We start from the raw sequence: 26,576 nt of genomic DNA on the forward strand, positions 1-26,576 counted from the left end.
TCCTAGACAAACATATGTTAAAATCCATAAAATAAACAATCTACGGATAAAAATAGACTACTAGTTTTGGTAGAAAAATAGTAAAAAAATTACAGTATGTCTGGAAAAAGAGACACAATATATATAGATGTAGCATAACAACTATGGCTGTAGCTTGTACTATGAAGAAATATGAAGAGCAGAAAAGACATAATTTTTTTTAACTTTAAAGTTGTTGACGATTAAAACCGTAATACAAAGTTCTAATTTTAGGGTATGTTCACACGCAGTGTTTTCAGGCGTATTTCGGGGCGTTTACGCCTCGAAAAATGGAAGCTGAACGCCTACAAACATCTACCTATCGAAATCAATGGGAAAAACAGCATTTAGTTAATACGGGGGCGTCTTTTTACGCCGTGGTTTTAAAAAAAACGAGCGTAAAAAGAAGTGCATGTCACTTCTTGAGGCGTTTTTTGGAGCGGATATTCCATTCAACACTATGAAAAACGCCTCAAAAGAAGCTCCAAATTAAAAGAAGCTTCATTTTGATCTTCAAAAACACCTGAAAATCAGAGGCTGTTTCAGATGTTTTTTGTTAAGCGTGTGAACATACCCGAAGTTTGATCCAAAAAAAAAATAAAAAATCTAACTGATAATTAACAAAGCTTTATACAGACAAAATCAGCAACACATATATTAAAATGTAAAAACTAAGAGGGACCAAATCAAGGAACCAAAGAGAGGAAAAGAAAACAAAGTAAAATTAAAGCTAAGCCTCCATGGGAGCCAAATTAACTCTACCTTTAACCCCTTAACGACCAGGCATGCTTGGGCCTTGATGATCAAACCATTTTCTTATATTTTTTTGTCCTCACATTCCAAGAACCATAAGTTTTTTTATTTTTCTATCGATGTAGCAGTATGAAAGTAAATTTTTTTTTTTTTTTTGCGGGATGAGTTGCATTTTTAAATGGCACCGTTTTAGGGTCCATATAATTTATTGATTTTGTTTTCTTTTTTTTTGGAAGGGAATGCAAAAAAAATAAAATAAATCAGGAATTCTGCCATTGTTTTTTTTTCCGTAGTTACCATGCAGTAAAAATAAATGCTAACTTTATTCTACAGGTCGGTATGAATGTGGCGATACCAAAATCGATATTAGGTTTATTTTTAACATTTTAGTACTTTTGCACAGTAAAACTTTTTTATTAGACAAAAATTAATTTTTATGTCGCCACATTCTGTGATCCATACCTTTTTTATTTTTATACGTCGAGATGGCCGTATAAGGGCTTGATTTTTGCAGGATGAGTTGTAATTTTTGGGTACATAACATTTTTTAAAAGCTATTCAATAAATTATAACTGGGAAAGCAAAAATAACAGCAAATTCACCCATGTTTTCTGTAAGTTTTGTTTTTTTACGCCGTGCAGTATAACTAATAAGTTACGATTGTAGCAATACCTAAATATGTAGGGTTTTTTTTTTATAAATGTTTTTATTTTTTGGGGGTACATTTAAATTTTTTATTAAACTCCATTTTACACTTTTTTTGTTCCACTAGAGGACTTAAAGCAGCGATTCTTTGGTAATTTGTATAATGCTTTGGAATACTAATAGGCAGTTACTGATGGCAACCCAGACCCTGGCTGCCATTGTAACCAGATTGCGTCGCAGGGTGCCAATGGGATGACAGAAGGAGCCCCCTCCCTATGTCAATCACCTTAGATGCCTCAGTCACTATTGACATGGCATCTAAGGGGTTAAACTGTCGGAATCTGAATTCTCTCAGATTCCTTCAGGAGCCAGGCTTTGTATAACAGCCATGCTCCTGCCACGGATCTTGTGCGTACAGGGAACGCGCACCCACTCATGACAGATATATCCATCATTCGCCTTTAAGGGGTTCATGGAGCTTGCAAAACACAGCAACGAATTACAATAAAACAAAAATAGCATCACATTCCATAGGAGTCTCTTAAATAATCTAAAACTGCGGATGTACTAGTCAGGACATTAAAAACTCTTTTCTCTTGCTTTGAGGTTATTCTCTCCATCATATACATCAGGTGATGATGAAAACATGTGAATGGTGTTCCATGTTCCAGAGCAATGTCAACCCAGTCTTGAATACAGGCCATAGGAGTTTCCTCGTATCCTGCAAACATGGCTGGGTTTGCCAAAAGGCCCCTTGCAGCCATCACACCTGAAAATAAAATAAGAATATGTTAGATATATTATAAATAAAATGTGCTTATATAACTTAGTTCTACACAGGATTTTCTGTCAAACCATCGTAAATCATTTTTGTTTTAATAGTTTATATAAATAGCTTTGCAGACAGTCGATGTATTGCACTGTGGAATGACACTATCCTAGGATTACCCTGTAGAGTAGGGGTTCTCAATTGATGGACAGCTGACGCTAGTTGTCCGGACCAGTTGTATCGCCGGGCCACCTTCAATTGTATCCGCAGCCTCAGGATGCAGATACAATTGAATACTATGGCGGAGAACAGAGCTAAAGCTTCCCGCTCCACCCTTTACTAGGCTACAAGCCACGTTAGGCTTGTAGCCTGTAAGACGCTTGAAGAGTATATCTGCACAGGCAGGCGCGATGACGTAAATGCATCATGCCGGCCTATGCAAGGCTCCCGTTTCGGCTTCTCATAGTCTTCAGCCCTAACATAGCTGAGGAGGCGGAGCAACTCAGTTCGTTAGGGGAACAGGGTACAAGTTGTTTTTTTATTTTTTCGGGGGGGGGGGGGGCACTATCGACTGGGGTTCTGTCTGTGGCACTATCTGCAGGGGGAACGGTGTGGCAGATAAGCCTTGTATTTCTGCCGCAGATCCACGGGTTTGAATGGCCTATGGCAAATCTGTCCCATATGAACCTAGCCTTACTGTTGGTGCTCACCTCGGACCTTCATCTGCACTTAAAATAAATGAGTACCCCTGAAGTAGAGCATCGAGTGTAATCCATTTTCATATTGGCAGCTTTTTTTTTTTGCACAAACATTCACATGCTATTAAAATAGCAAATGAGTGCACATTAAAGGGAATGTATCAGGGAATTGCTAGGGTCTTAAAAGATCAGGGGCACAAGTCCCAAGACATGTGTACCCCCCCAAAAAAAAGATATATATCGGAGATATTTATAAGACTATGGCCCCTATAGCTACCTCCCTATAGATTGTGCAACGCACACACACACACACACAACACCTGTAGTTAGTGCTACACACTGCCCCTTTGTAGATGGTGCCACACAATCCCCCCTTTGAAGATGGTGCCACACGCCAAGACGGGACCCTTGCGTAGGCCGGCGTAATGCCGTGACGTCATCGTGCCGGGATCCTGTCCAAGCGTCTTATCGGCTGCAGGTAGGGGCTGGCTGGCAAATTTTAGTCTAGGAGCAAGCACACTGCACTGGTCCATAAGTAGCAGCCCATCCTTAACCTGTTTACCTCCACTTGCCGTATAAAGGCGGCAGGAGTAACTGGGCTTTGAATACAGCCGTCTTTAAAAGGCGACGACGGCTGGTGGTAAAGTTTTCATGCCGAGATCACGTTTTATTTTTTAAAGCCCATATTAGCAGAACATAAAAAAAGTTGTCAGAGTCATACACGAACGTTGCGGATTCTTGGCTGTTCCACCACTGATGGCTTTCTGGGTCCCCTGATGCAATTTTTTTTTATGATCTAGTGCCATGAGTATCGTCCCCAACAATCCCACATTACCACAGCGTGATGTGTCAGTGCTATAGAAGACAGACATGACCTCAGATTATAGATAAAGAAGCATCAGGGGACCAGGAAACCATCAGTGGTGGAACAGCCAAGAAACAGCAACATTAGTGTATCATATGCACATACAAGATTTATCAAAAAAAGAAACGCGGAAACCCCTTCAACTAATGCATTTCTCCAGGGTTCTTATTACACGGCCTGACAAGGGCCGTGAAAATGAGCGCTGATCCACGAAACAGCTCGTTGATCTGCACGGTTTTGCTCCTTTCACAAGGAGCAATGATTGGTTATGTATGTGGATGAGCGACGGTTACTATAAACGTTTATCCCTATACATGTCCATCGTGTCGGCAGCACATCTCCTTGGCCGGGTAAACAAGCCGATTAGTCGATGAATGAGCGCTTACTGGGAATTAAAAAGAATGATGATAATTGGAAAGAATGATGTGATTATCAATCACATCTAAGTTCGTAACTTATATGTGATCAATATTAGCTGGATCCTGCGTGTCAGAGACACAGGACCAGCCTTCGTCTAAGCTTTCAGTCCTGCAGACCTGACAGCTTTAGCTTTGATGACAAGATACAGCTTATATATATATATATATATATATATATATACACACATAATATATAGAAGCTGTATCTGAAAAGTAAGATTTTTTTTAATAAAAAACAATTTAAAAAAAATAAAAATAAAAATATTGATTTATTAACAATAAATGGCTTCAAATGTTTATATAGCTTTTAAAGTCTGTAGTAAAATATAAAATGCACACGTATCGGTTGAGGAGTGTTTAAAAACCGTATATGAAACAATGCATGCGGCCGATTACTGCATCACAAAACCACGCAACTCATAATAAAACCGCTTGTGTTTTTTCAGAAGCGGTTTTGATGAGTTTTGTTTTTTTTAACTGCACCTCAACCGCTACATGTGAATATAACTGAAGTGAAAAAATAGTCAAGCCTCCCTCGCCCACATAAAAAGTATAAACTTTTCCCTCGCCTTAAATCTACAGCAAAGCCCCCTTTCCCTACACAAATGAACTTCTACACGTCGAGGTCAAATAAAGTTTTTTGCAACAGTTTTCGTAAAATTGCTTTATAACCATGTCATTTGCCACGGTTTTGCGAAAATCCCGGCAAAAGAAAAATGTAATATGACAATAATCTGAATAGATTCTAAAGAAGTCCCCCACTCATGGCATTTACAGTCAAATCTCCCCTCCCTTATAAAAAACAAATTAACCCCTTCCCGACATTGGACGTATCCATACGCCAAAGTCGGGCAGGGAAAGTATAGAACGGGCTCACGGAGTGAGTATGTTACAGCCGACACTTCAGAGTAACGAGCAGGATCGTGCTCAAGCGTTATTCCGCTCGTTTAACGCGTTAAATACCACGGTCAATAGCGGGGATCCCCTCTAACAGCTCATCGCGCCCCCCCGCAATGCAATCGCGGGGTGGCGATGGTTGCTATGGCTGCCTGGGGGCCTAATGAAGGCCCCCAGGTCCACCATCTTTGTGCTCCTATTAAGCGCTGCCTCTATTAAGCAGGGCTTAATAGAAGCCGGTCAGAATCAAGATATGCTGCAATACATTAGTATTGCAGTATATAGTGCAAGCGATCTAACAATCGCTGGATGAAGTCCCCTAGGGGGACTAATAAAAAAAAAGTTACAATTTGTAAAAAATAAAAAAAAGTGTTTTTTCTAATGTTAAAAATAAATTTTATATATATATATATACACATACACACACACACACACACACACTACCGTTCAAAAGTTTAGGGTCACTTAAAAATTTCCTTATTTTTGAAAGAAAAGCCGTTTTTTTTCAATGAAGATAACATTAAATTAATCAGAAATACACTCTATACATTGTTAATGTGCTAAATGACTATTCTAGCTGCAAACATCTGGTTTTTAATGCAATATCTACATAGGTGTATAGAGGCCCATTTCCAGCAACCATCACTCCAGTGTTCTAATGGTACATTGTGTTTGCTAACTGTGTTAGAAGGCTAATGGATGATTAGAAAACACTTGAAAACCCTTGTGCAATTATGTTAGCACCGCTGTAAACCGTTTTGCTGTTTAGAGGAGCTATAAAACGGACTTTCCTTTGTGCTAGTTGAGAATCTGGAGCATTACATTTGTGGGTTCGATTAAACTCTTAAAATGGCTAGAAAAAGAGAGCTTTCATGTGAAACTCGACAGTCTATTCTTGTTCTTAGAAATGAAGGGTATTCCATGCGAGAGATTGCCAAGAAACTGAAGATTTCCTACAACGGTGCGTACTACTCCCTTCAGAGGACAGCACACACAGGCTCTAACCAAAGTAGAAAGAGAAGTGGGAGGCCCTGCTGCACAACTGAGCAACAAGACAAGTAAATTAGAGTCTCTAGTTTGAGAAATAGACACCTCACAGGTCCTCAACTGGCAGCTTCATTAAATAGTACCCGCAAAAAGCCAGTGGCAAAGAAAAAGCCCTGAGACTGGCTAATAAAAGGAAAAGATTAATATGGGCAAAAGCACACAGACATTGGACAGAGGAAGATTGGAAAAAAGTGTTATGGATAGACGAATCGAAGTTTGAGGTGTTGGATCACACAGAAGAACATTTGAGAGACGCAGAACAACTGAAAAGATGCTGGAAGAGTGCCTGACGCCATCTGTCAAGCATGGTGGAGGTAATGTGATGGTCTGGGGTTGCTTTGGTGCTGGTAAAGTGGGAGATTTGTACAAGGTAAAAGGGATTTTGAATAAGGAAGGCTATCTCTCCATTTTGCAATGCCATGCCATACCCTGTGGACAGCGCTTGATTGGAGCCAATTTCATCCTACAACAGGACAATGACCCAAAGCACACCTCCAAATTATGCAAGAACTATTTAGGGAAGAAGCAGGCAGCTGGTATTCTATCTGTAATGGAGTGGCCAGCGCAGTCACCAGATCTCAACTCCATAGAGCTGTTGTGGGAGCAGCTTGACCGTATGGTACGCAAGAAGTGCCCATCAAGCCAATCCAACTTGTGTGAGGGGCTTCTGGAAGCATGGGGTGAAATTTCTCCCGATCACCTCAGCAAATTAACAGCTAGAATGCGAAACGTCTGCAATGCTGTAATTGCTGCAAATGGAGCATTCTTTGACGAAAGCAAAGTTTGAAGGAGAAATTATTTCAAATAAAAATCATTATTTCTAACCTTGTCAATGTCTTGACTATATTTTCTAGTCATTTTGCAACTCATTTGATAAATATAAGTGTGAGTTTTCATGGAAAACACAATTGTCTGGGTGACCACAAACTTTTGAACGGTAGTGTATATATTATATATAAAAAAAGAAAAAAAAACACACAAAACAAAAACCCTTTTGCCCCTAGAGCATAGTAAAAAAATAAACACAATTGGTATCAAACGCATCCGTGAAAGAATTTAAAAAAAAAAATAATTAAATAAAAAGTGATCAAAACGTCGCATGTACCCCAAAATGGTATCATTAAAAATTATAGCTTATCCCGCAAAAAATAAGCCATCATACCACTTAAAAAAAAAATAAATAAAAAATAAAAAAAGTTATGGCTCTCAGAATTTGGTGACACAAAATAAATTTTATTTTTTACACTTAGGTTTTTACTTGTAAAATATATAAAAAAATAAATAAAACTATAGAAATATTTGGTATCGCCGTAATCGTATTGACCCACAGAATAAAGTTAACATGTTGTTTTAATTGCACAGTGAATTCTGTCAAAACGAAGCTCAAAAAACAATGGAGGAAATCGCTGTTTTTTTTCATTTTCTACCCCACAAATATTTTTTCCCCCGTTTCCTAGTACATTATATGGCACAATAAATGGTGCTATGAAAAACTACAACTCGTCCCGCAAAAATCAAGTCCTCATATGACTAGATCAACGGAAAAATAAAAAAAAGTTATGGCTTTTGGAAGGTAGGAAAAAATGAAAATCTGAAAAATGGCTGCGGTGTGAAGGGATTAAAGGCTATGTACATCTTTAAAAACTTTAAAAAACAAAAACAAAAAAACAGTGCATCAGTGTGTTTGGTGCAACGGTGTACCTACATTTTATTAAAAATTATTTTTACTTTGTATACAAGCTACAAAGCAGCTGTGTGTCTGAGTAGCTGTATCTTACGCTAAGATCTGAATCCGTCAGGTCAGCAGGACTGACAGGTTCTGTGACAGTGGGTGCATCGAAGTTACAAACGGTCAGACACACAGGACTCGCTGACACAACCGGTCAGTCTCGGCGACCTGACAGATCCAGGATTCAGTGAATCCTGAACGCAAAGCAGCTGTATCTCAAAAAGTAAAAATACATTTTAAATAAACCGTAATTGGAAATTTTCTCCCAACTTTTAAGCATCACAAAGAGGGACAACCGATGCGGCACATCCATTTTTTTCTTTTGAGCCACGTCTCTAATACCACCCAGTCCCCACCCAGTTTAGCCCACAAAGTATCATGCTCCCATAGTGCCTCCCACACAATATAATGCCAAATAGCTGCCACCATACGGTATAATGCCCCCAAACAGTATAATGCCCACACAGATGCCCCCATACAGTATAATGCCCAAACAAATTCTTCCATACAGCATAATGCCCAATAGCTGCCCCCATACAGCATAATGCCCCCATAGCTGTCACATACAGTATAATGCCCACAGATGCCCCCATATAGTATAATGCCCCCATAGCTGCCTCATACAGTATAATGCCCCATAGCTGCCCCTATACAGCTTAATGCCCCCAAAAGCTGCCCGAAACAGCATAATTCCCCCAAAGCTTCCCCCACACAGCAGAATGCCCCCATAGGTGCCACCGTACAATATAATACCCCAGAGCTGCCACCTGTAGTATAATGCCCCTATAGCTTCCCCCATACAGTATAATGTCGTCTTGGATGCCCCCATAGCGGTTTCTAGTGCCAGTGCCCACATATAAAGTGTCATTGCCCACATAGTGCCACAGTACCCATGTAGATATCGATACAGTGCCCATATATGGACAGTGACATTAGGGGGTCCCTCTAGGAGCGGAATTCCCGGCCAGAGCGTCGGGAACGGGGATTCCGCTCCAGAGGAGCCACTGACGTCACTGTCCATATATGCACAGTGATGTCAATGGCTTCCCCGGGAACAGCACTTAAAGTAGCGCTGTGTCCAGGGAGTCCTTGGCGAACGGAGGAGCTCCCTCAGCTCCTCCGCTCTGGACTAATGTTGAAACAGGGAACGGACGATTCCTTGCTTCACCATTGGGTTCAACTGTATCTGCGTCCTGAGGATGCAAATACAGTTGGCAGCGGGACATACTCCTGGCCACCCGGGACACCACCTAGTACCCGAGACTGTCCCACTGAATCCGGGACGGTTGAGAGGTATGAGTTACACCAAACACACTGACTGACATTTTTATATAATAAAAAAATAAACATTTTTTCTTCAAATGTATATATAGCCTTTAAACAGAATCCCCTCATCCCACACAACATTTACAGTAAAGTTCCTCATCCCCCAAACATAGTGTTCACAGCCAAGTCCCCCCTCCCCCACAAAAAGATTTTACACAGAATCCTCCACATGCTTCCCTGCCCTGGCTGAAGGCCTACTGTATCCTAAGCTCAGCTGGTAGCTCCCTGCTCCGCTATAGAATTAAATTCACCTGGGGATCCGGGCCAAAAATCAGGTGCCAGCAACGCCACTGGAATGTATCCTTAAAAAAGTTATTTCTTAAATCAGCTTATTATTATAAATACAATATATCATTAAAAGTATGTGGACACCAGGCCTTCACACCAATATAAGCCTGTATGCAAGTTTGTGTGGTCACGGATGTTAGTCGTAAAGGTCTGGCTCACAATAGGTGTTCCAATTCATCCCAAAAGGTGTTCAATAGGGTTTAGGTGAGGGCTCGGTGCAGGCCACTCTAGCTCCTCCACATCAAACGTGTAAAAAAAAAAAAGACTTTATGGACCTTGCTTTGTGCACAGTCATAGAACAGAAAAGGGCCTTTCCCAAACTCTTCCAACAAAGTTGAAAGCATACAATTGTCCAAAATGTGTTGTGGTGAAGCAATAAGATTTCTCTTCACTGGAATTAAGGGGCTAGGCCCTGCAAAACAATTCCATAGCATTATCCCTCCTCCACCAAATGTTACAGTTGAAACAATGCAGTCAGGCATGTAACGTTCTCCTGGCATTCGTCAAACCCAGACTTGCATCAGTCTTACATCTAATTAAATACATAAAATTCCCTTAAATAATTAATTTAATCTATTAAAAATTTCCCTTAAATGTAGATTGGTGAGGGTCCCAGAGAGAAGGGGGAACATATAGTCACTTAGTAGCGGCTGTTGCACAGAACGTAGCCAGGGATCCTTAAGATTTACAGTGAATATGTAGGAGGAAAACCACAGGAACCAGACAAATTCAAGGGGCTAGACAGGAGAGCAATCCAGGAACAAGGCCGAGGACAGAATCAGAAGTCAGGAATAGGATTTAACAACAACGATGTTAACTAGAACCAGGCAAAAAGCCAAAAGGTCTCCTTTAAATAGACAGTCCTGGTGACATCAGATGCTCCCCCAGCGGAGAGAAGTAGAGCTGTGGCCAGATCAGCTGAGTGCTGGCAGGAGATCAGAGAGACCACGATGAAAGGTAGGGCCTTTGGATGCCTAGCAAGCCAACACAGACACCTGCTAGAGCTGCAGCCAACCCCGGCACAGAAACTAGTAGAGTAAAGGCCCTTTTACACTGGGCGATTATTGGGCAGACAAGCGTTCATAGAACACTTGTTGACCATAATTGCCCTGTGTAAACAGAGCAGCGATCAGCAGAACGAGCAAACGCTTGTTCATCAGCTGCTCGTATAGTTTTAAAAAAGTAGAATAGTCGTTGTCAGCAGCACATCTCCCTGTTTAAACAGGGAGACGCACTGCCAACACGATGTATGGGGACGAGCGATCGGAGTAATGAGTGCTCGTCCCCATCCTTAGCTCCTTTTGACAGTTGATCGGCGTTCGCTGCAATGGCCAAAATCGGCCAGTGTAATAGGGGTTTAACAGTACTCCCCCTCTTAAATGCTCCTCCCAGATGGGTTTCCAAGAGGCTTAAGGAGATACTTCAAGTGAAACTCCTTGACGAGCTGTGGAGAAAGGACATCCTCCTTAGGAATCCAGGTTCGCTTCTCAGGGCCATATGTCTTCCAGTCAAATTCATAATAGATTTTTTCACTAACAATCCAAGATTTGATTAAACTTAGAATCTGATGAGGATTAGAGAGTGGGGGCAGAAGACTTGATAGTCGTAAAAAAATTTAATTAAAAAAAACAAAAAAAAAAACCACAACAGTTGAAGAACAGAGAGATATGTGAACTCTTCGGAATCCATAGAGAAGACGGCCGCTTCAGGCGGAAGATAATACCATTAATCTTCAAGCAGGTCAACCAGGTTATCAGAAGACTTTTCATATGTCAGAAGTCCACGCTACCTGGTGGAGGAGTGAGGCCAGGAAGGAACAGAATTTCACAGTCATACAGACAAGAAGCTGGAAAAGTCTCTGCTGCTTTTTTAGAAAACACATCTGTAAAGTCTTGGTATTGAGGTGGCAGCATGGATAGAAGAGCAGCAGATCTGAACTGTAATTCCAGGTTGCGATTCAGTCAAAGAAGGCAATGATTTAAACAGCATCTACAGAAAGCAATTTGGCTGTATGACCAGAGTGTAGTGAAGGACTTATAAACTCATGGTAGCAGGAACCAGGATTTTATCATCAGGGAAAGGAAGTGTCAGGCCCAAGGTCATCTCCCCTCTCTCATCTGTCAAGGGAAATGACGGTTACATTCCCTTTCATGAGATCTCACCAGAAACCAGATTCCCCCTTTGGTAGGCAGGGACATTAGATCATCCAGTTCAGATGCCAGGATACAAAATTTTAAGCGAGAAGAAGCCAGGCTTCTTGAAAACTCTCCAAAAGGTGGACAGGAAAGACACAATTGAATCACATTCCCATAGGCCCAAGCCAGAGCTCCTCTTTCTAGCAAGGATACTGTACAAGCCACTTGCACAGCAGTTCTACTCAGACCAAGTCAAATTTCAAAATTAATTTCACACTGGTTGATTAAATCAGGACTGGGGAGGAGTAGGTATATGAACTTCCGGTATTAAAATGGCAGACACAGGAGGAGTAGTCACCACGGCTGTCTGCTTGAACATTGATCCTGCAGATATCGTAGAAGGTGTAGGTTGCAAAGCATCCAAGTGAGTTGATATCCCCTAGAGTGCATAGACAATCTCCTGTTAGCAAGATTTTTATTGGGTGACTTGATCGGAAAGTTCATAGTCATCGACAGGCAAGGGTGTAGACATTGCAGCGCTGTGTATCCATGGCCTGAAGATACTGTTGCTTGAATCCTCTACGCCACAATTGGTTTGGCGCTGGCTAGACTAGGGTGAGGGTAAGGAATCTCTCCGTTTTATACCCTTAACTCTAGCAAGGAGGTATGTACTTTCCCGGTCAGGTTCCGATATTGCGGTCTCCCGAATGGTCACCAATTGGCTGCTGGTGAGCTGTAGCGAACAATTGGAGTCAAAGTCAGGAACGTTGCCAGTGGTCCTCATTGGATTAGCGATCAGGAAGTAGCAAGCCAGAGGATGAGACAAAACTGCAGTCAGACCGGGGGTCGATACCAAGAAAAGAGGCACAGGAACCAGGCGAAAATCCAAAGGGCAAGACAGGATGCGATCCAGGAAAAGGGTTAAGGTCAGGATCAATAAGTTCAGAAACAGGACTCCATAATAATGATGGGAACTATAGCCACGGAAGAACCTTAACCTTCAGGCAAGTAGACAAGGTCTCATTTTATTAGGCCACCATAGGAACACTAGAAGGAAGCACCAGTTGATGTGGCAACCAGACGGTTCCACGGCGGGCGGGGGGGCAGTAGAGCTGCGGCCAGATCGGCGGAGCTGCGGCTGCAGGAGAGCAAAGAGGCAACGGTGCACAGCAGGGTGTCCAACTGCCTTGCAACCTAACAGATACCTGCTGGGGCCACCAGCGGGCACCCTGCCGCTGGAGCGAGGAAAGAGGACGCAAACAACCTGACATATGCTTACAAGGAGGCCATGCTATACTTAAGGCCCTATTACACCGGTCAATTTTGGCCGGTGCAGCGAGCGCCGATCAACGAGACAGCTCATTTATCGGCGTTCGGTTGCTTCTGTCACAAGGAGCTATGGTACGAGCGGTTGTTACACCGATCGCTCGTCCTCATACATTATCATCACGTCGGCAGAGGAGGGAGATGCGCTGCCGACAACGAGAATATTTTACTTTACGCCTCGAATTATGCCTGAAAAAAAACTGCACAAATTACGCCTCCAAACATCTGCCCATTGCTTGCAATGGGATTTACGGTGTTCTGTTCCCACGAGGCGTCATTTTACGCGTCGTTTTCAAAATACGGCGCGTAAAATGACGCCATGTCAAAAGAAGTGCACGTCATTTCTTGGGACGTTTTTGGAGGCATTTTTCATTGACTCCATTGAAAAAACAGCTCCAAAAACGGCCGTAAAATACGCTGCGAAAAACGTGAGTTGCTACAAAAACGTCTGAAAATCAGGAGCGGTTTTCTCTTGAAAACAGCGCCGCATTTTCAGATGTTTTTTGCTAAGCGTGTGAATATATCCTTACAAAGTTCAAAAGGTTTCAAATTACAAAAGTTGTAAGCGTGCACATTTTGGCTTTTTATGCCAGCCTGTACCCGGTCAATGAAAAGCAGTCTGAGATTGCTGCTCCTGTTATCATATTGATTCGGCTTTAAAAAATATACATTTATTTTTTTCCCCCCAATATATGCAATTCTCTAATAAATTAGTTTAGGTTTACCAAAGGTGAACCTGCACTTTAAGTAGGGGATGATATAGCTGATATAAATGTTACATGTACAACAGTGTTAAATTCAGCAGCAATTTACCATCTGCCCCTGTAATCTGATGAATATTCTCAGCTTCTTTTAAACTCTTGATGTCTCCATTAGCCACAACAGGTATTGATAAACTGTCCTTAATGATTTTTATTGCATCATAATGCACAGGCTGATGTCTTTCTTCAGACAGTCTCCCATGCACCGTGATCCAGGAAACACCGGCAGCCTCTGCTTTTCGACAAAGGTCAACTGTTCTTACAATGTCCGCATGGATCCTAAAAATGACACAAATTACAATAAGGGAAACGGAGAATACTTATTTTTTCTAAATGATTACGTTTCTCTTGGCTACACGATCAGTTGGTTAATGGCTTATACTTATCTATGTGCAGAGAATAGTAGCGCTGTATTACTTAGTCACAATCCAGTCACAGGCAGAAAGTAATGATGATAGATAGAGCGATAGATCTATCTAGTTTGCATGGCAAGATGAGCTCATATGCAGCAATTTACAACAAACATTTCTATTGTAGCTCATTAATATAGATTGCATTAATAATGCTGTCAGCAGAATAGATTTTGGGGTAAAAAAACTCCTCATTTTCCAGAAGTGGATCTCAGATAGTGGATACTATGAGCAACTTGCAGACTTTAGATCACAGGCATCATGCAGGTTAGGAGCGGCGTGCAGGAGGTGGTACACAGAGTCTCCTGCGGCATCACTATCTGGTGCCGTATATCAGAGATATTCTCTTCTACAAGCAATGCTTCTAGGGTAAAATAACACTTTAAATGAGGTATGCAATGGAGTATGCCATGATTTTATATAAAATCAGAGGCAGACGGAGGTACAGTAGGGTCCCATGCACCTCTATGGGTGTCCTATTACAGCTCTGTACAACACAGTCGTAATATGGTTGTGTGAATAAGGGCACACTCTTCCAATAGGATGTATGGGATATAAGGTTAAGTAATCTTTAGCCTACTGATGGGCTGACATGGAAACTGCTAAAAATTAATATACCATATGGTTGCCCTACTCTATCCTCCTTCTCCGAGTGGGAGTGTTTCTAATAATTACAAGTGGGTTGGTGATAATTCTGTAGTATTCCATGTACAGTACGTCAGAAATGAAGGTCTACTAATGTCTGGATTATAGCTTACTTTCACTAAATAATAATAATAACCAATATTGATATATTACATGGTAAATTATTAACATATGAGATGCAGCAATGATCAAACATACCTTATTTTAATGGAGACAGAAAATTTTGGATTCTCTACTTGGCCGTGTACTTGTTTTACCATATCACTGACTAGCTGCGGCTGGTTTATTAGGCACGCTCCGTAACCTTCAGACATAGCCCACCTTTTCAAAATAAAGTGAATTCCATGGTTACTCAAACCCCTCGCCCTATGCCACATACTTATTTTATTAGATAACAAAAAAGATGTTAGATTTTAACTATATATGTAGCAAAAAAAAAATATATATAAATTCTCATTTGCCATGTTTTGGAATTTCACAAGACCAAAAGCACATTTTAGGTTCTTTTCTTGAAGGTTTTCTATACTGAAAGATACATCTTGTCCGATAATCCAGAATTCCTTTAATTGATGCTGGATTTTCTTCAGTGCTCTTTTTTTCTATGAAGAAGTTATTTAATGGTCACGGTTTACATTGGATTGGTAATATATTGGATGGTTTAGAATGACATAACACATGGCTATAGGCGAATTTCAGAGTTAACGGTTAACCTGTAAGGTCTTGACCAAGCATGCTGAAAGTCCGGTGTAATTATACTTAATCCAGAAAAGTAAATGCACAGTCATACAAGTGTTGTTGAAACACAGACAACCTATATCATGTGAACTGCACAAATAGATTTTTTTTAATACTCCATGCAGGAAAAGGCCACAGTGATATAAAACATACACGACATTTACAATAAGTGATCATGAATGGAGCATAATTTCCATATGATTAAATTAATATAGAGCATATAGACATCATAGATGTAAAGCAGCACTCCGGTGTACGGTTTTTCCGCCAACCACCCTCCCCCACCCGTTTTAATATGTGGTGACATGTAGTGTAATGTTGTGTATCAACTTACCTGGTGCTGTATTTCACCGATCGCTGATCCGGGCTGCCGCTGGTTCACGAGTTTTTGCCTCTGACTCTCCGACTACCGGTCCCAACATCACTTGCTGTAGGATTCAGTGTCCCAATGCTAGTCTATAAGGGTATGTTCACACGGCGGGGGTCCGTAACGGCTGAAATTACGGGGATGTTTCAGCCTGAAAACATCCCCGTAATTTCAGCCGTACCGGCATGTGCAGGCGCTTGAACGCCGCGTCAATTACGGCCGTAATTAGCGCTGCTATTCATTGGAGTCAATGAATAGCGGCTCCAATTACGGCCAAAGAAGTGACAGGTCACTTCTTTGACGCGGGCGTCTATTTACGCGCCGTCATTTGACAGCGGCGCGTAAATTTACGCCTCGTGTGAACAGACAAACGTCTGCCCATTGTTTTCAATGGGCAGATGTTTGTCAGCGCTATTTTCGGGCGTAATTCGGGTCAAAAACGCCCGATATACGTCCGTAAATAGGCCGTGTGAACATACCCTAAGAGCCTTGATGCGAGTCTTCCAGATTAACATTGGGAGACTGGACCTCCAGTTTCTGGAGCAGACACGGTAGGATTTAGAGTCAGAGTGAAGATCACGCGACCAATTGGTGGCCCAGAACAAAACAGCTAACCATGAAATACAGCACCAGGTAAGTTAACACACAACATTACACTACATGTCACCACATATTAAAATGGGGGGGTCCAAGATGCTCAGAAGATAAGGCTGATCATATCCATATGTTGTGGTCGTGTATACATTTAATACCATATTGGTCGGCGATACTGAAATGGATTAAGGATGCATATGGGATTGCGCTTCAGGGGACTCCTCTAAAATCTAAAATTGCTCATAACTTGCTAAAAAATGATCGTTTTTCAAAATAAAAACCACTGTTCTCTACATTACAGCGCCGATCACATGATGTAGGAGACAGGGCACTTATAATCTGGTGACAGAGCCTCTTTAACACTGCTCTAGTTTCCTCTGCCTTTCTGACATAACAGTGCTATATGACTACTGTCTGTGATTGTTCTGTATTGAACTATGCTTTATGGCTTTAAATGTATTGCTTGGTACTTCTAACTGTGCACTGTATTCATGGTACTACTCCGATATCCCCCGTCTCTATCCTTTGTTTCCCCCTCCTCCCTTTTCTTTACGTTCATAGAATTTACCGGCTTGTTGTTCTCCTCAGAATATTGTTATTCCATGCAAAGTAGCGAACGTGACGATTCATATGGGATTCTAAGGGTATGTTCACACGCAGTGACCAGAAACGTCTAAAAACACGGAGCGGTTTTCAGGCAAAAACAGCTCCTGATTTTCAGAAGTTTTTTTTTTTTTTTTTTTTTTTTTTTAACAACGGCTGTTTTCCAATGGAGCCAATGAAAAACACCTCCAAAAACGTCCCAAGAATTGTCCTGCACTTCTTTTGACGAGCTGTCATTTTACGCACCATATTTTAAAATAAAGGCTCGTGGGAACAGAACATTGTAATTCCCATTGAAAGCAATGGGCAGATGTTTGTAGGCGTATTAGGGGCGTTTTTTCAGGCGTAATTCGAGGCGTAAAACGCCCGAATTACGTCTGAAAACACTGCGTGTGAACATACCCTTAGGCGGTCTGTACTGGCCCTTTACTAGTCTTTATATCTGAGACTGTTATTTTTATTGTACCTCAATTCTGTTCTTCGAGCTCTGTATATATTATGTACGGTGCTAATATATATATATATATATATATATATATATATATATAGACATTTTGTTTTTATATTTGCTGTTCTTACCATGAGAAAATTCAATAAAAAGATATTTGAAAATAAAATAAATTATTGCTATCAGAAACATGTTGCATAATGAAGCAGACAAATGGTATTACTACAGCTGGAAGAAGAAGGTTTAGCCTTACCTCTGAGGACACCCACAATTAAGATCAATCCCTCCAGCAAAGGGACAGACAAGTAGAGCAGCATCAGCTAAAACCTGGGCATCTTTAGCGGCAAACTGTACAACAAGAGGATGATCACCTACAGAAACCCAGTAAATACGAGCATTATTAAGACAGAATACATTAAAATCAAGATACAAATAAATAAGAAAAAATATAATACACATTACAACTTATGGAGAGAGGGTATCATGGCAGCACATTGGAAATCTGTAAAACTATGGAGTTTCTATAACTAATTTACCTAGGAAATATTCAGATCTGGTTTCTACAGAGAGTGCTAGTCATTTACATGTCAGCAGGAATCACCTAAGGAATATTCCCACTCCACCGCACTTTGCTATAAAAAAACGTAGGACTCCACCATCGTCAGGCAGGAGGATACATCAGCCAATTATAACCAACGATGTTCTTTTAGGAGGCAAGGAATTTTAGGGTCCCTGCATGTTAGGCCCCCTTCACTTTACATTTGTGCTGTGCGTTTATCTTGTACGTCAGGAAAGCTTTTGTCCTTTTGGTCTCCGTCAGGCTGGTATTTGTCAGTACACCTTTTTTTGAAGGTTGGAATAGCATAGTAGAGTACGCCATTTAATTTTGAGGGATTCCGCAAAAAAAAATACATTTTTTTTCTAACATGGGAGCCTATTGGTGACAGATGGACCCATATGGTATTTGTCACAAGTATATGTTAAACGTATACATAGGGAAGCTCCCGAAATCACCGTCGTAAGGTTCTTCTTCAGAGCCGGAGTCCTCAGCCAGAGTGCTTGCGATGCTCTGGCCAGGAATTCCGGCATTAAAAAACTCTAAACATCACGGTCCATAGATGAACAGTGACAGAGTCCCCAGACAAAGCGTTTTCTACACTCTGGCCGGAGCTCCGGTTTTGTAGCTCCCGACATCACTGTCCATATATGGACGTCAGGAGCTTCCGGGGTACAGCGCTTTGGGTAGCGCATGGCGTGGAGAGTCGGGCGACGTATATCCCGCTGTATGCCTATGCAGTGGGACATCTTGCAGCCTTCTGTCGGAGGTATACGTCAGAAGTCCTCCCAACGTATGACATTTCTCTATAACATTACAAAATGAACATTTTCTATTTGCAGATTGTTGCACGGTTAGTGACCTGGTCCATTAGACATAAGAGCCTTTAATGAGAACAAGGACTCCTACATGATCAGAGCTTGTAATCATGGTTTTCAGTAAACATATACCTTGGTTTGTAGTGAATTCACTGTCTCTGGCTTTAGCAGATTTGATAAAGTCAGCAGCAACTATCATTGGTGTGTAGCACAAGTCACAACCATACTTTCTCACCAGGGTCCTGAACGCCAATCTAAGAGGACGAAAGAACAAACACCCTATGATTAACTAGAAAGATAGATGGAAATATTATGCTCTTTTTATATTGCACTGCTTTTATCACAGAAGCCACGACGCTGCTATGATTTCGACATCTGACGGACCCCATTGCCTTCTATGGACCTGTCAAGAGTCCCAGTATATTTGGCGGCAAGAAGAGCACTTGCACATGCTTACCAGAACCCCCGAAGAAGCTTCTTAACGCAGAGCCTAACTCTAAATGGAGGAGACAATCTATTTTACATTATATAGCAGTCATGTTACAGTAAATGTTTAAAGAGGCTCTGTCACCAGATTTTGCAACCCCTATCTGCTATTGCAGCAGATAGGCGCTGCAATGTAGATTACAGTAACATTTTTATTTTAAAAAAACGAGCATTTTTGGCCAAGTTATGACCATTTTTGTAATTATGCAAATGAGGCTTGCAAAAGTCCAAGTGGGTGTGTTTAAAAGTAAAAGTCCAAGTGGGCGTGTATTATGTGCGTACATCGGGGAGTTTTTACTTCTTTTACTAGCTGGGCGCTCTGAAGAGAAGTAACATCCACTTCTCTTCACAACGCCCAGCTTCTGGCAGTGCAGATCTGTGACGTCACTCACAGGTCCTGCATCGTGACGGCCACATCGGCACCAGAGGCTACAGTTGATTCTGCAGCAGCATCAGCGTTTGCAGGTAAGTCGATCTTGGCCAAAAATGCTCGTTTTTTAAAAATAAAAACGTAACTGTAATCTACATTGCAGCGCCGATCTGCTGCAATAGCAGATAGAGGTTGCAAAATCTGGTGACAGAGCCTCTTTAAGGTCAAAACTAAATTCCTAACAGTATTGAGAATATCAGCACTTACTTTGAATATCGTACCATGGGTGCACAGATCTTTACCAGGTTATTAGAGCTGAACAGATCCGCTGGGTTCTGGGGCAGACATGTTGGATTATCTCCTTGCTGAAGATGCATAGCAGCAGAGAAATAAACCTATAGAATGATACAAATAAGACACTAAATAATAAAATAACAGATTTAATCTTAACCATATATACACACAGAGTTAATATTATTAGTGGTGTTTATACGGCTGGTAGCCAGGGAAGCGGGTTGCCGGACTGACTTCATTTTAAAAAGGGGTTTTATTCAGGAGACAACCCATATAAACTGTCTAGTTCACACAGTGCAGATTTGATTTTGTTTTTCAGCCCAAATCAGGATTGGTCTATAAAAAAGGAGTAGAAATTTTCTCTTTATACTTTTCTTCTTTTTCGTTTTCACTCCTGTTCTGGCTGTAAAAAGTGCACATGATCCAGTACTAGCGCTGCGGCTGATATTTTATTAGTGGTCTTACATAGGACTGCAGGTAAACCTGTAAATCGTCACAGGTTACTGTCCCGAGTTATCCTGGTGCACAAAAGACACAAACACAGTGGCGTAACTACCGCCGTAGCAGCAGTAGCGGCTGCTACGGGGCCCGCGGCATGAGGGGGCCCATGTCGCCCGCCGGCACGGGCCCCCACCATGGCCGGAGGCTCCGCTAGCTGCCGCTATGGCTGCTACAGCGGGACGCCACTGAACACTACGGCAGAACAGGGAGGTATCTCCCCGCTCTGCCATTAACTGGTTCCCGACCGCTGGCTGTATTTTTACGGCCAGCGGTCAGGGTCCTTAAAACCCGAGCCATAGACTTTCTACGGCTCGGGTTTTAACTTGCTGCCCGCGCGATCGGGCAGCTGAATGTCGGGTCTCCGGCTGTCAGTGACTGCCGGGGACCCTGAGGAGAGGATAGAAGCAGCTTTCGCTGCTTCTGTCTTCTCTGATGACTTGTACACAGCGCTGAATGCGCGCTGTGTACAGGAATAGAGACAGCAGCAGCGGCGCTGTCTCTATTCCTCCCGGTGATCATGTGACTGGTCACATGATCGCCGGGTGCCGTTAGTGGCAGGCTGCTGCTGGGTCTTACTAGACCCAGCACAGCCCTATTAGTGACAATAGTCACTATGAGAGGGCTGATTTCCCCTGTAACTGGGGCTGCTGTGCAGCTCCAGTTACAGTGGAAAAACATGGTGTAAAAGAAAGAAAAAAAATATATAAAGTTCCCCAAAGGTCTTCTTTGACCTTTGAGGGACAGACCATAGTAATAAATAAATAATAAAGTAAAGTGCAAAAAAATGTAAATAATAAATACACATAAAATACCCACCCCCAAAAAAAACATCCCCCGCCCCACCAATCATTGACGTAACGCTAGCCCTGACCCAATTACCCTAATATAGACATGTAATATATAAAAATTTACGGTAGACAATGACGATCACAAATAAAAGGTCTATTTTAGGGTAAAACTATGTTATTACCAAAGAAAAAATAGCTGAAATGTAAAAAAGCTTATTTTTTTACTATTATTTTCAAACTTTATGAATAAAAATTCTAAAATAGCAAAAAAGGTGTGTATAAAAACGATAAAAAATGAAACCTGCATTGTCTAAAATTACGTCGTTAGCCCAACAAATAAAAAAGTTATAGCCATTTAACTAACACGTGCTAAAAATGGCTAAACGGTGTCTGGTCCTGAAGGCGCAAAATAGAGCAAAAGACATGTATCCCCCCCCCCCTCTCCACAGGACATGTATCCCCTCTCCACAGGACATGTATCCCCCTCTCCACAGGATCTCCACAGGACATGTATCCCCTCTCCACAGGACATGTATCCCCTCTCCACAGGACATGTATCCCCTCTCCACAGGACATGTATCCCCTCTCCACAGGATATCCACAGGACATGTATCCCCTCTCCACAGGACATGTATCCCCTCTCCACAGGACATGTATCCCCTCTCCACAGGACATGTATCCCCTCTCCACAGGACATGTATCCCCTCTCCACAGGACATGTATCCCCTCTCCACAGGACATGTATCCCCTCTCCACAGGACATGTATCCCCTCTCCACAGGACATGTATCCCCTCTCCACAGGACATGTATCCCCTCTCCACAGGACATGTATCCCCTCTCCACAGGATATCCACAGGACATGTATCCCCTCTCCACAGGATCTCCACAGGACAGGGGATACATGTGTGATCGCTGGCATTGATAGGGAGAACGTGGGACTGAAAGTCCCCTGAAGTTCTCCATCACAAACCTCGGACTTCCGGGGTCTGTGTCGGCAGCTCCGTAGAAATGAATGGAGCGCCGGTCATGCTTGTGTGCATGCGTGACCAGCGCTCCTTTCATTTTTATTGAGCTGCGCAGACGCCGGAAGTCAGAGGTTTGTCATGGAGAAGTTCAGGGGACTTTCAGTCCCCCGTTCTCCCTATCGCTGCCAGCGATCACTCATGTATCGCCTGTCCTGTGGAGATCCTGTGGAGAGGGGATACATGTATTTTGTAGGACACACTGTATGGCGTTCCCTACAGGGGGGGTGGCTGTATGGCGTTCCCTACAGGGGGGGGTGGCTGTATGGCGTTCCCTACAGGGGGGGGTGGCTGTATGGCGTTCTCTACAGGGGGGGCTGTATGGCGTTCTCTGCAGGGGGGCTGTATGGCGTTATCTACAGGGGGGCTGTATGGCGTTATCTACAGGGGGGCTGTATGGCGTACTCTACAGGGGAATGTATGGCGCTATCTACAGAGGGGGGGGGCTGTATGGATGGCGTTATCTACAGGGGGGGCTGTAAAAAAGGCACTATCTACAAGGGGGGGGGGGGTTGTGTGACACCCAGGGGAGGGGGGCCCCAGTCAAAAGTTTGCTATGGGGCCCAGTCTTTCCTAGTTACGCCCCTGCACAAACAACAAATTCAGCTCTGCTACATATGTATAAACAGGAGTGCTAAATGACCACTAGGGTCTTTCACTATTTCCTAGCAGATCTAGGTAAAGATGGTGTCTGCTTTGTGGTATCCAGCACATTACTCTCCCAGCCTCCCGCAGATATAAGCGCCACTGGAGGGATGTCACGTGTCACACCCCAGAAGACATCAGAGCACTACCTGTCCACACGATCACTCAGCCGGTACCTCCTGCTGCTGCTGCTGAACACGGTGTTTACCACTGACGTCACTGGGCGCCGGGTGATGACGTTGCTCCTGGTTGGCAGTGACAGCCCTGTATCCAACATGGAGGGGAAGAAGAGTTCTTCAGACTTTATAGTGGGACCGGCGTCAGTCAGGGAGATGATGCGGGATGGTGAGTGTGAAGACGGGGAAGAGACAGCCGGCATGTTATGTTCCGTGTGCTGGACTAGTGTAATATACTGCACTGAGCTCCTCTATGTATCCACCATGGGTAGTGCAGTCATTTAGTGGCATTAAATACATTGTGACCAGCCCTTGTGATTAAATGGAAGCACAGGAATCCCCTCTGTTACATAACTATGCCTGGGAATCCTGATGTTTGATGTCCTGACGTTTCTGGACTGCAGCCCTCACTGATCTATTATTAGCACTATAACAGCTTTCCTATAGGACTCATGTCACCCTGTGTTGTCACCTTCTAGTCACTCTTGAGTAGTTTACCTATATGCCAGACCTCTGCGTCCCCAGCTCTCCTATGTACCAGACCTCTGCGTCCCCAGCTCTCCTGTGTGCCAGACCTCTGCGTCCCCAGCTCTCCTGTGTGCCAGACCTCTGCTTCCCCAGCTCTCCTGTGTACCAGACCTCTGCGTCCCCAGCTCTCCTGTGTGCCAGACCTCTGCGTCCCCAGCTCTCCTGTGTGCCAGACCTCTGCGTCCCCAGCTCTCCTGTGTGCCAGACCTCTGCGTCCCCAGCTCTCCTGTGTACCAGACCTCTGCGTCCCCAGCTCTCCTGTGTGCCAGACCTCTGCGTCCCCAGCTCTCCTGTGTGCCAGACCTCTGCGTCTCCAGCTCTCCTGTGTACCAGACCTCTGCGTCCCCAGCTCTCCTGTGTGCCAGACCTCTGCGTCCCCAGCTCTCCTGTGTGCCAGACCTCTGCGTCTCCAGCTCTCCTGTGTGCCAGACCTCTGCGTCTCCAGCTCTCCTGTGTACCAGACCTCTGCGTCCCCAGCTCTCCTGTGCGCCAGACCTCTGCGTCCCCAGCTTTCCTGTGTGCCAGACCTCTGCGTCCCCAGCTCTCCTGTGTGCCGGACCTCTGCGTCCCCAGCTCTCCTGTGTGCCAGACCTCTGCGTCCCCAGCTCTTCTGTGTGCCAGACCTCTGCGTCCCCAGCTCTCCTGTGCGCCAGACCTCTGCGTGCCCAGCTCTCCTGTGTGCCAGACCTCTGCGTCCCCAGCTCTCCTGTGTGCCAGACCTCTGCGTCCCCAGCTCTCCTGTGTGCCAGACCTCTGCGTCCCCAGCTCTCCTGTGCGCCAGACCTCTGCGTCCCCAGCTCTCCTATATACCAGACCTCTGCGTCCCCAGCTCTCCTGTGTGCCAGACCTCTGCTTCCCCAGCTCTCCTGTGTACCAGACCTCTGCGTCCCCAGCTCTCCTGTGTGCCAGACCTCTGCGTCCCCAGCTCTCCTGTGTGCCAGACCTCTGCGTCTCCAGCTCTCCTGTGTGCCAGACCTCTGCGTCTCCAGCTCTCCTGTGTACCAGACCTCTGCGTCCCCAGCTCTCCTGTGCGCCAGACCTCTGCGTCCCCAGCTCTCCTGTGTGCCGGACCTCTGCGTCCCCAGCTCTCCTGTGTGCCGGACCTCTGCGTCCCCAGCTCTCCTGTGTGCCAGACCTCTGCGTCCCCAGCTCTTCTGTGTGCCAGACCTCTGCGTCCCCAGCTCTCCTGTGCGCCAGACCTCTGCGTCCCCAGCTCTCCTGTGTGCCAGACCTCTGCGTCCCCAGCTCTCCTGTGTGCCAGACCTCTGCGTCCCCAGCTCTCCTGTGCGCCAGACCTCTGCGTCCCCAGCTCTCCTATATACCAGACCTCTGCGTCCCCAGCTCTCCTGTGCGCCAGACCTCTGCGTCCCCAGCTCTCCTGTGCGCCAGACCTCTGCGTCCCCAGCTCTCCTGTGTGCCAGACCTCTGCGTCCCCAGCTCTCCTGTGTGCCAGACCTCTGCGTCCCCAGCTCTCCTGTGCGCCAGACCTCTGCGTCCCCAGCTCTCCTGTGCGCCAGACCTCTGCGTCCCCAGCTCCCCTGTGCGCCGGACCTCTGCGTCCCCAGCTCTGCTGTGTGCCAGACCTCTGCGTCCCCAGCTCTCCTGTGTGCCAGACCTCTGTGTCCCCAGCTCTCCTGTGCGCCAGACCTCTGCGTCCCCAGCTCCCCTGTGCGCCGGACCTCTGCGTCCCCAGCTCTCCTGTGTGCCGGACCTCTGCGTCCCCAGCTCTCCTGTGTGCCAGACCTCTGTGTCCCCAGCTCTCCTGTGTGCCAGACCTCTGTGTCCCCAGCTCTCCTGTGTAACAGACCTCTGCTTCTTCAGCTCTTCTGTGCGCCAGACCACTGGGTCTCCAGCTCTCCTGTGTACCAGACCTCTGCGTCCCCAGCTCTCCTGTGTACCAGACCTCTGCGTCCCCAGCTCTCCTGTGTACCAGACCTCTGCTTCTTCAGCTCTTCTGTGCGCCAGACCACTGGGTCTCCAGCTCTCCTGTGTACCAGACCTCTGCGTCCCCAGCTCTCCTGTGTACCTGACCTCTGCTTCTTCAGCTCTTCTGTGCGCCAGACCACTGGGTCTCCAGCTCTCCTGTGTACCAGACCTCTGCGTCCCCAGCTCTCCTATGTACCAGACCTCTGCGTCCCCAGCTCTCCTATGTACCAGACCTCTGCGTCCCCAGCTCTCCTGTGTACCAGACCTCTGCGTCCCCAGCTCTCCTGTGTACCAGACCTCTGCTTCTTCAGCTCTTCTGTGCGCCAGACCACTGGGTCTCCAGCCTTCCTATGTGCCAGAGGAAGAGATCTAATAGTCACATCATGTTAAAAAGCACACCATGTATGTTAAATGATTGGTCGAGTGGGATCACGTGGCCACATCCACAGTACTTTACATTCTAAATTACAGTGGTCTCCCAGCTTGTATTTGTTAGAGATGCCTTCAGGTTCTCCAGGATTAGAAAGACGGATATTCTTTTCTCCCCCAGAAAATGTGCCATCCCTGTCCATCAGCTGTATCTGGTACTGCAGTTCATCCTACTTTAAGTGAACAGGCGTTGCCCTGTTCTGGAGAATCAAGCAAATCCTTTTTTCTAATCCTGGAAAACCCTTTTAGGTGGACAAATGACTTTATTGAATTGAAGTCTACAGGTTCTATAAGTGTCAATTGTATAAAGAACTGCTACTATCATTCCCAAACATGTATATAAATGTCTCTGTAGGTTCTGAGATAAAGTAGTTATCACGTAGGCAGGGATTTGTCTTTAAGAAAATATGACCTTGCTTCTCCCTATCCTGAAATGGCTGTGTGAGGCCCCATGCAAACGACCGTAGTTCTTATCCGCAATTACGAATTGGTAATACTCATTTACAATGGCCTCTAGGCTGAGTGTATTAGATCATGAACGGTGTACCTAATCCCTGT

At 44.3% G+C, this 26,576-nt stretch overlaps 2 protein-coding genes across 4 annotated transcripts in view; one reads left to right on the top strand and one right to left on the bottom strand.

The window, feature by feature from the left end:
- DUS4L (dihydrouridine synthase 4 like) lies at positions 1–23,183 on the bottom strand. Of its 2 annotated transcripts, XM_075857267.1 has the most exons (7): positions 23,109–23,183; positions 19,976–20,103; positions 18,985–19,106; positions 17,732–17,849; positions 14,930–15,052; positions 13,729–13,955; positions 1–2,185 (listed from the first exon to the last, which is right to left on the bottom strand). In XM_075857267.1, the coding sequence occupies exons 2-7, from the start codon at positions 20,083–20,085 to the stop codon at positions 1,938–1,940; spliced, it is 948 nt and encodes a 315-aa protein (XP_075713382.1). In that variant the 5' UTR covers positions 20,086–20,103; positions 23,109–23,183; the 3' UTR covers positions 1–1,937. The 2 variants fall into 2 exon arrangements, with proteins under 2 accessions (XP_075713382.1, XP_075713383.1); XM_075857268.1 differs by lacking the exon at positions 23,109–23,183 and having other exon boundaries at positions 19,990–20,068.
- The window catches only part of COG5 (component of oligomeric golgi complex 5), a 383,955-nt gene continuing 380,381 nt past the window's right edge, over positions 23,003–26,576 (top strand). For both annotated transcript variants that reach the window (XM_075857265.1, XM_075857266.1), the window contains exon 1: positions 23,003–23,304. In XM_075857265.1, coding sequence (XP_075713380.1) covers positions 23,070–23,304 — 235 coding nt within the window. In that variant the 5' untranslated portion in view covers positions 23,003–23,069. The remainder of the gene's footprint in view (positions 23,305–26,576) is intronic.

This window comes from Rhinoderma darwinii, chromosome 3 (assembly GCF_050947455.1).
Source record: "Rhinoderma darwinii isolate aRhiDar2 chromosome 3, aRhiDar2.hap1, whole genome shotgun sequence".
Classification (NCBI taxonomy): Eukaryota; Metazoa; Chordata; class Amphibia; order Anura; family Rhinodermatidae; genus Rhinoderma; species Rhinoderma darwinii.

Bases quoted from the DNA above. Each gene is read 5' to 3' on its own strand.
- DUS4L (XM_075857267.1), bottom strand. From the start codon at position 20,085: ATGCATCTTCAGCAAGGAGATAATCCAACATGTCTGCCCCAGAACCCA. The intron at 17,850-18,984 runs GTATATGTTTAC...GGGTTTCTGTAG, and splicing joins TGAATTCACTACAAACCAAG to GTGATCATCCTCTTGTTGTA. The intron at 13,956-14,929 runs GTATGTTTGATC...TGTCATTTTTAG, and splicing joins TCTGTCTCCATTAAAATAAG to GATCCATGCGGACATTGTAA.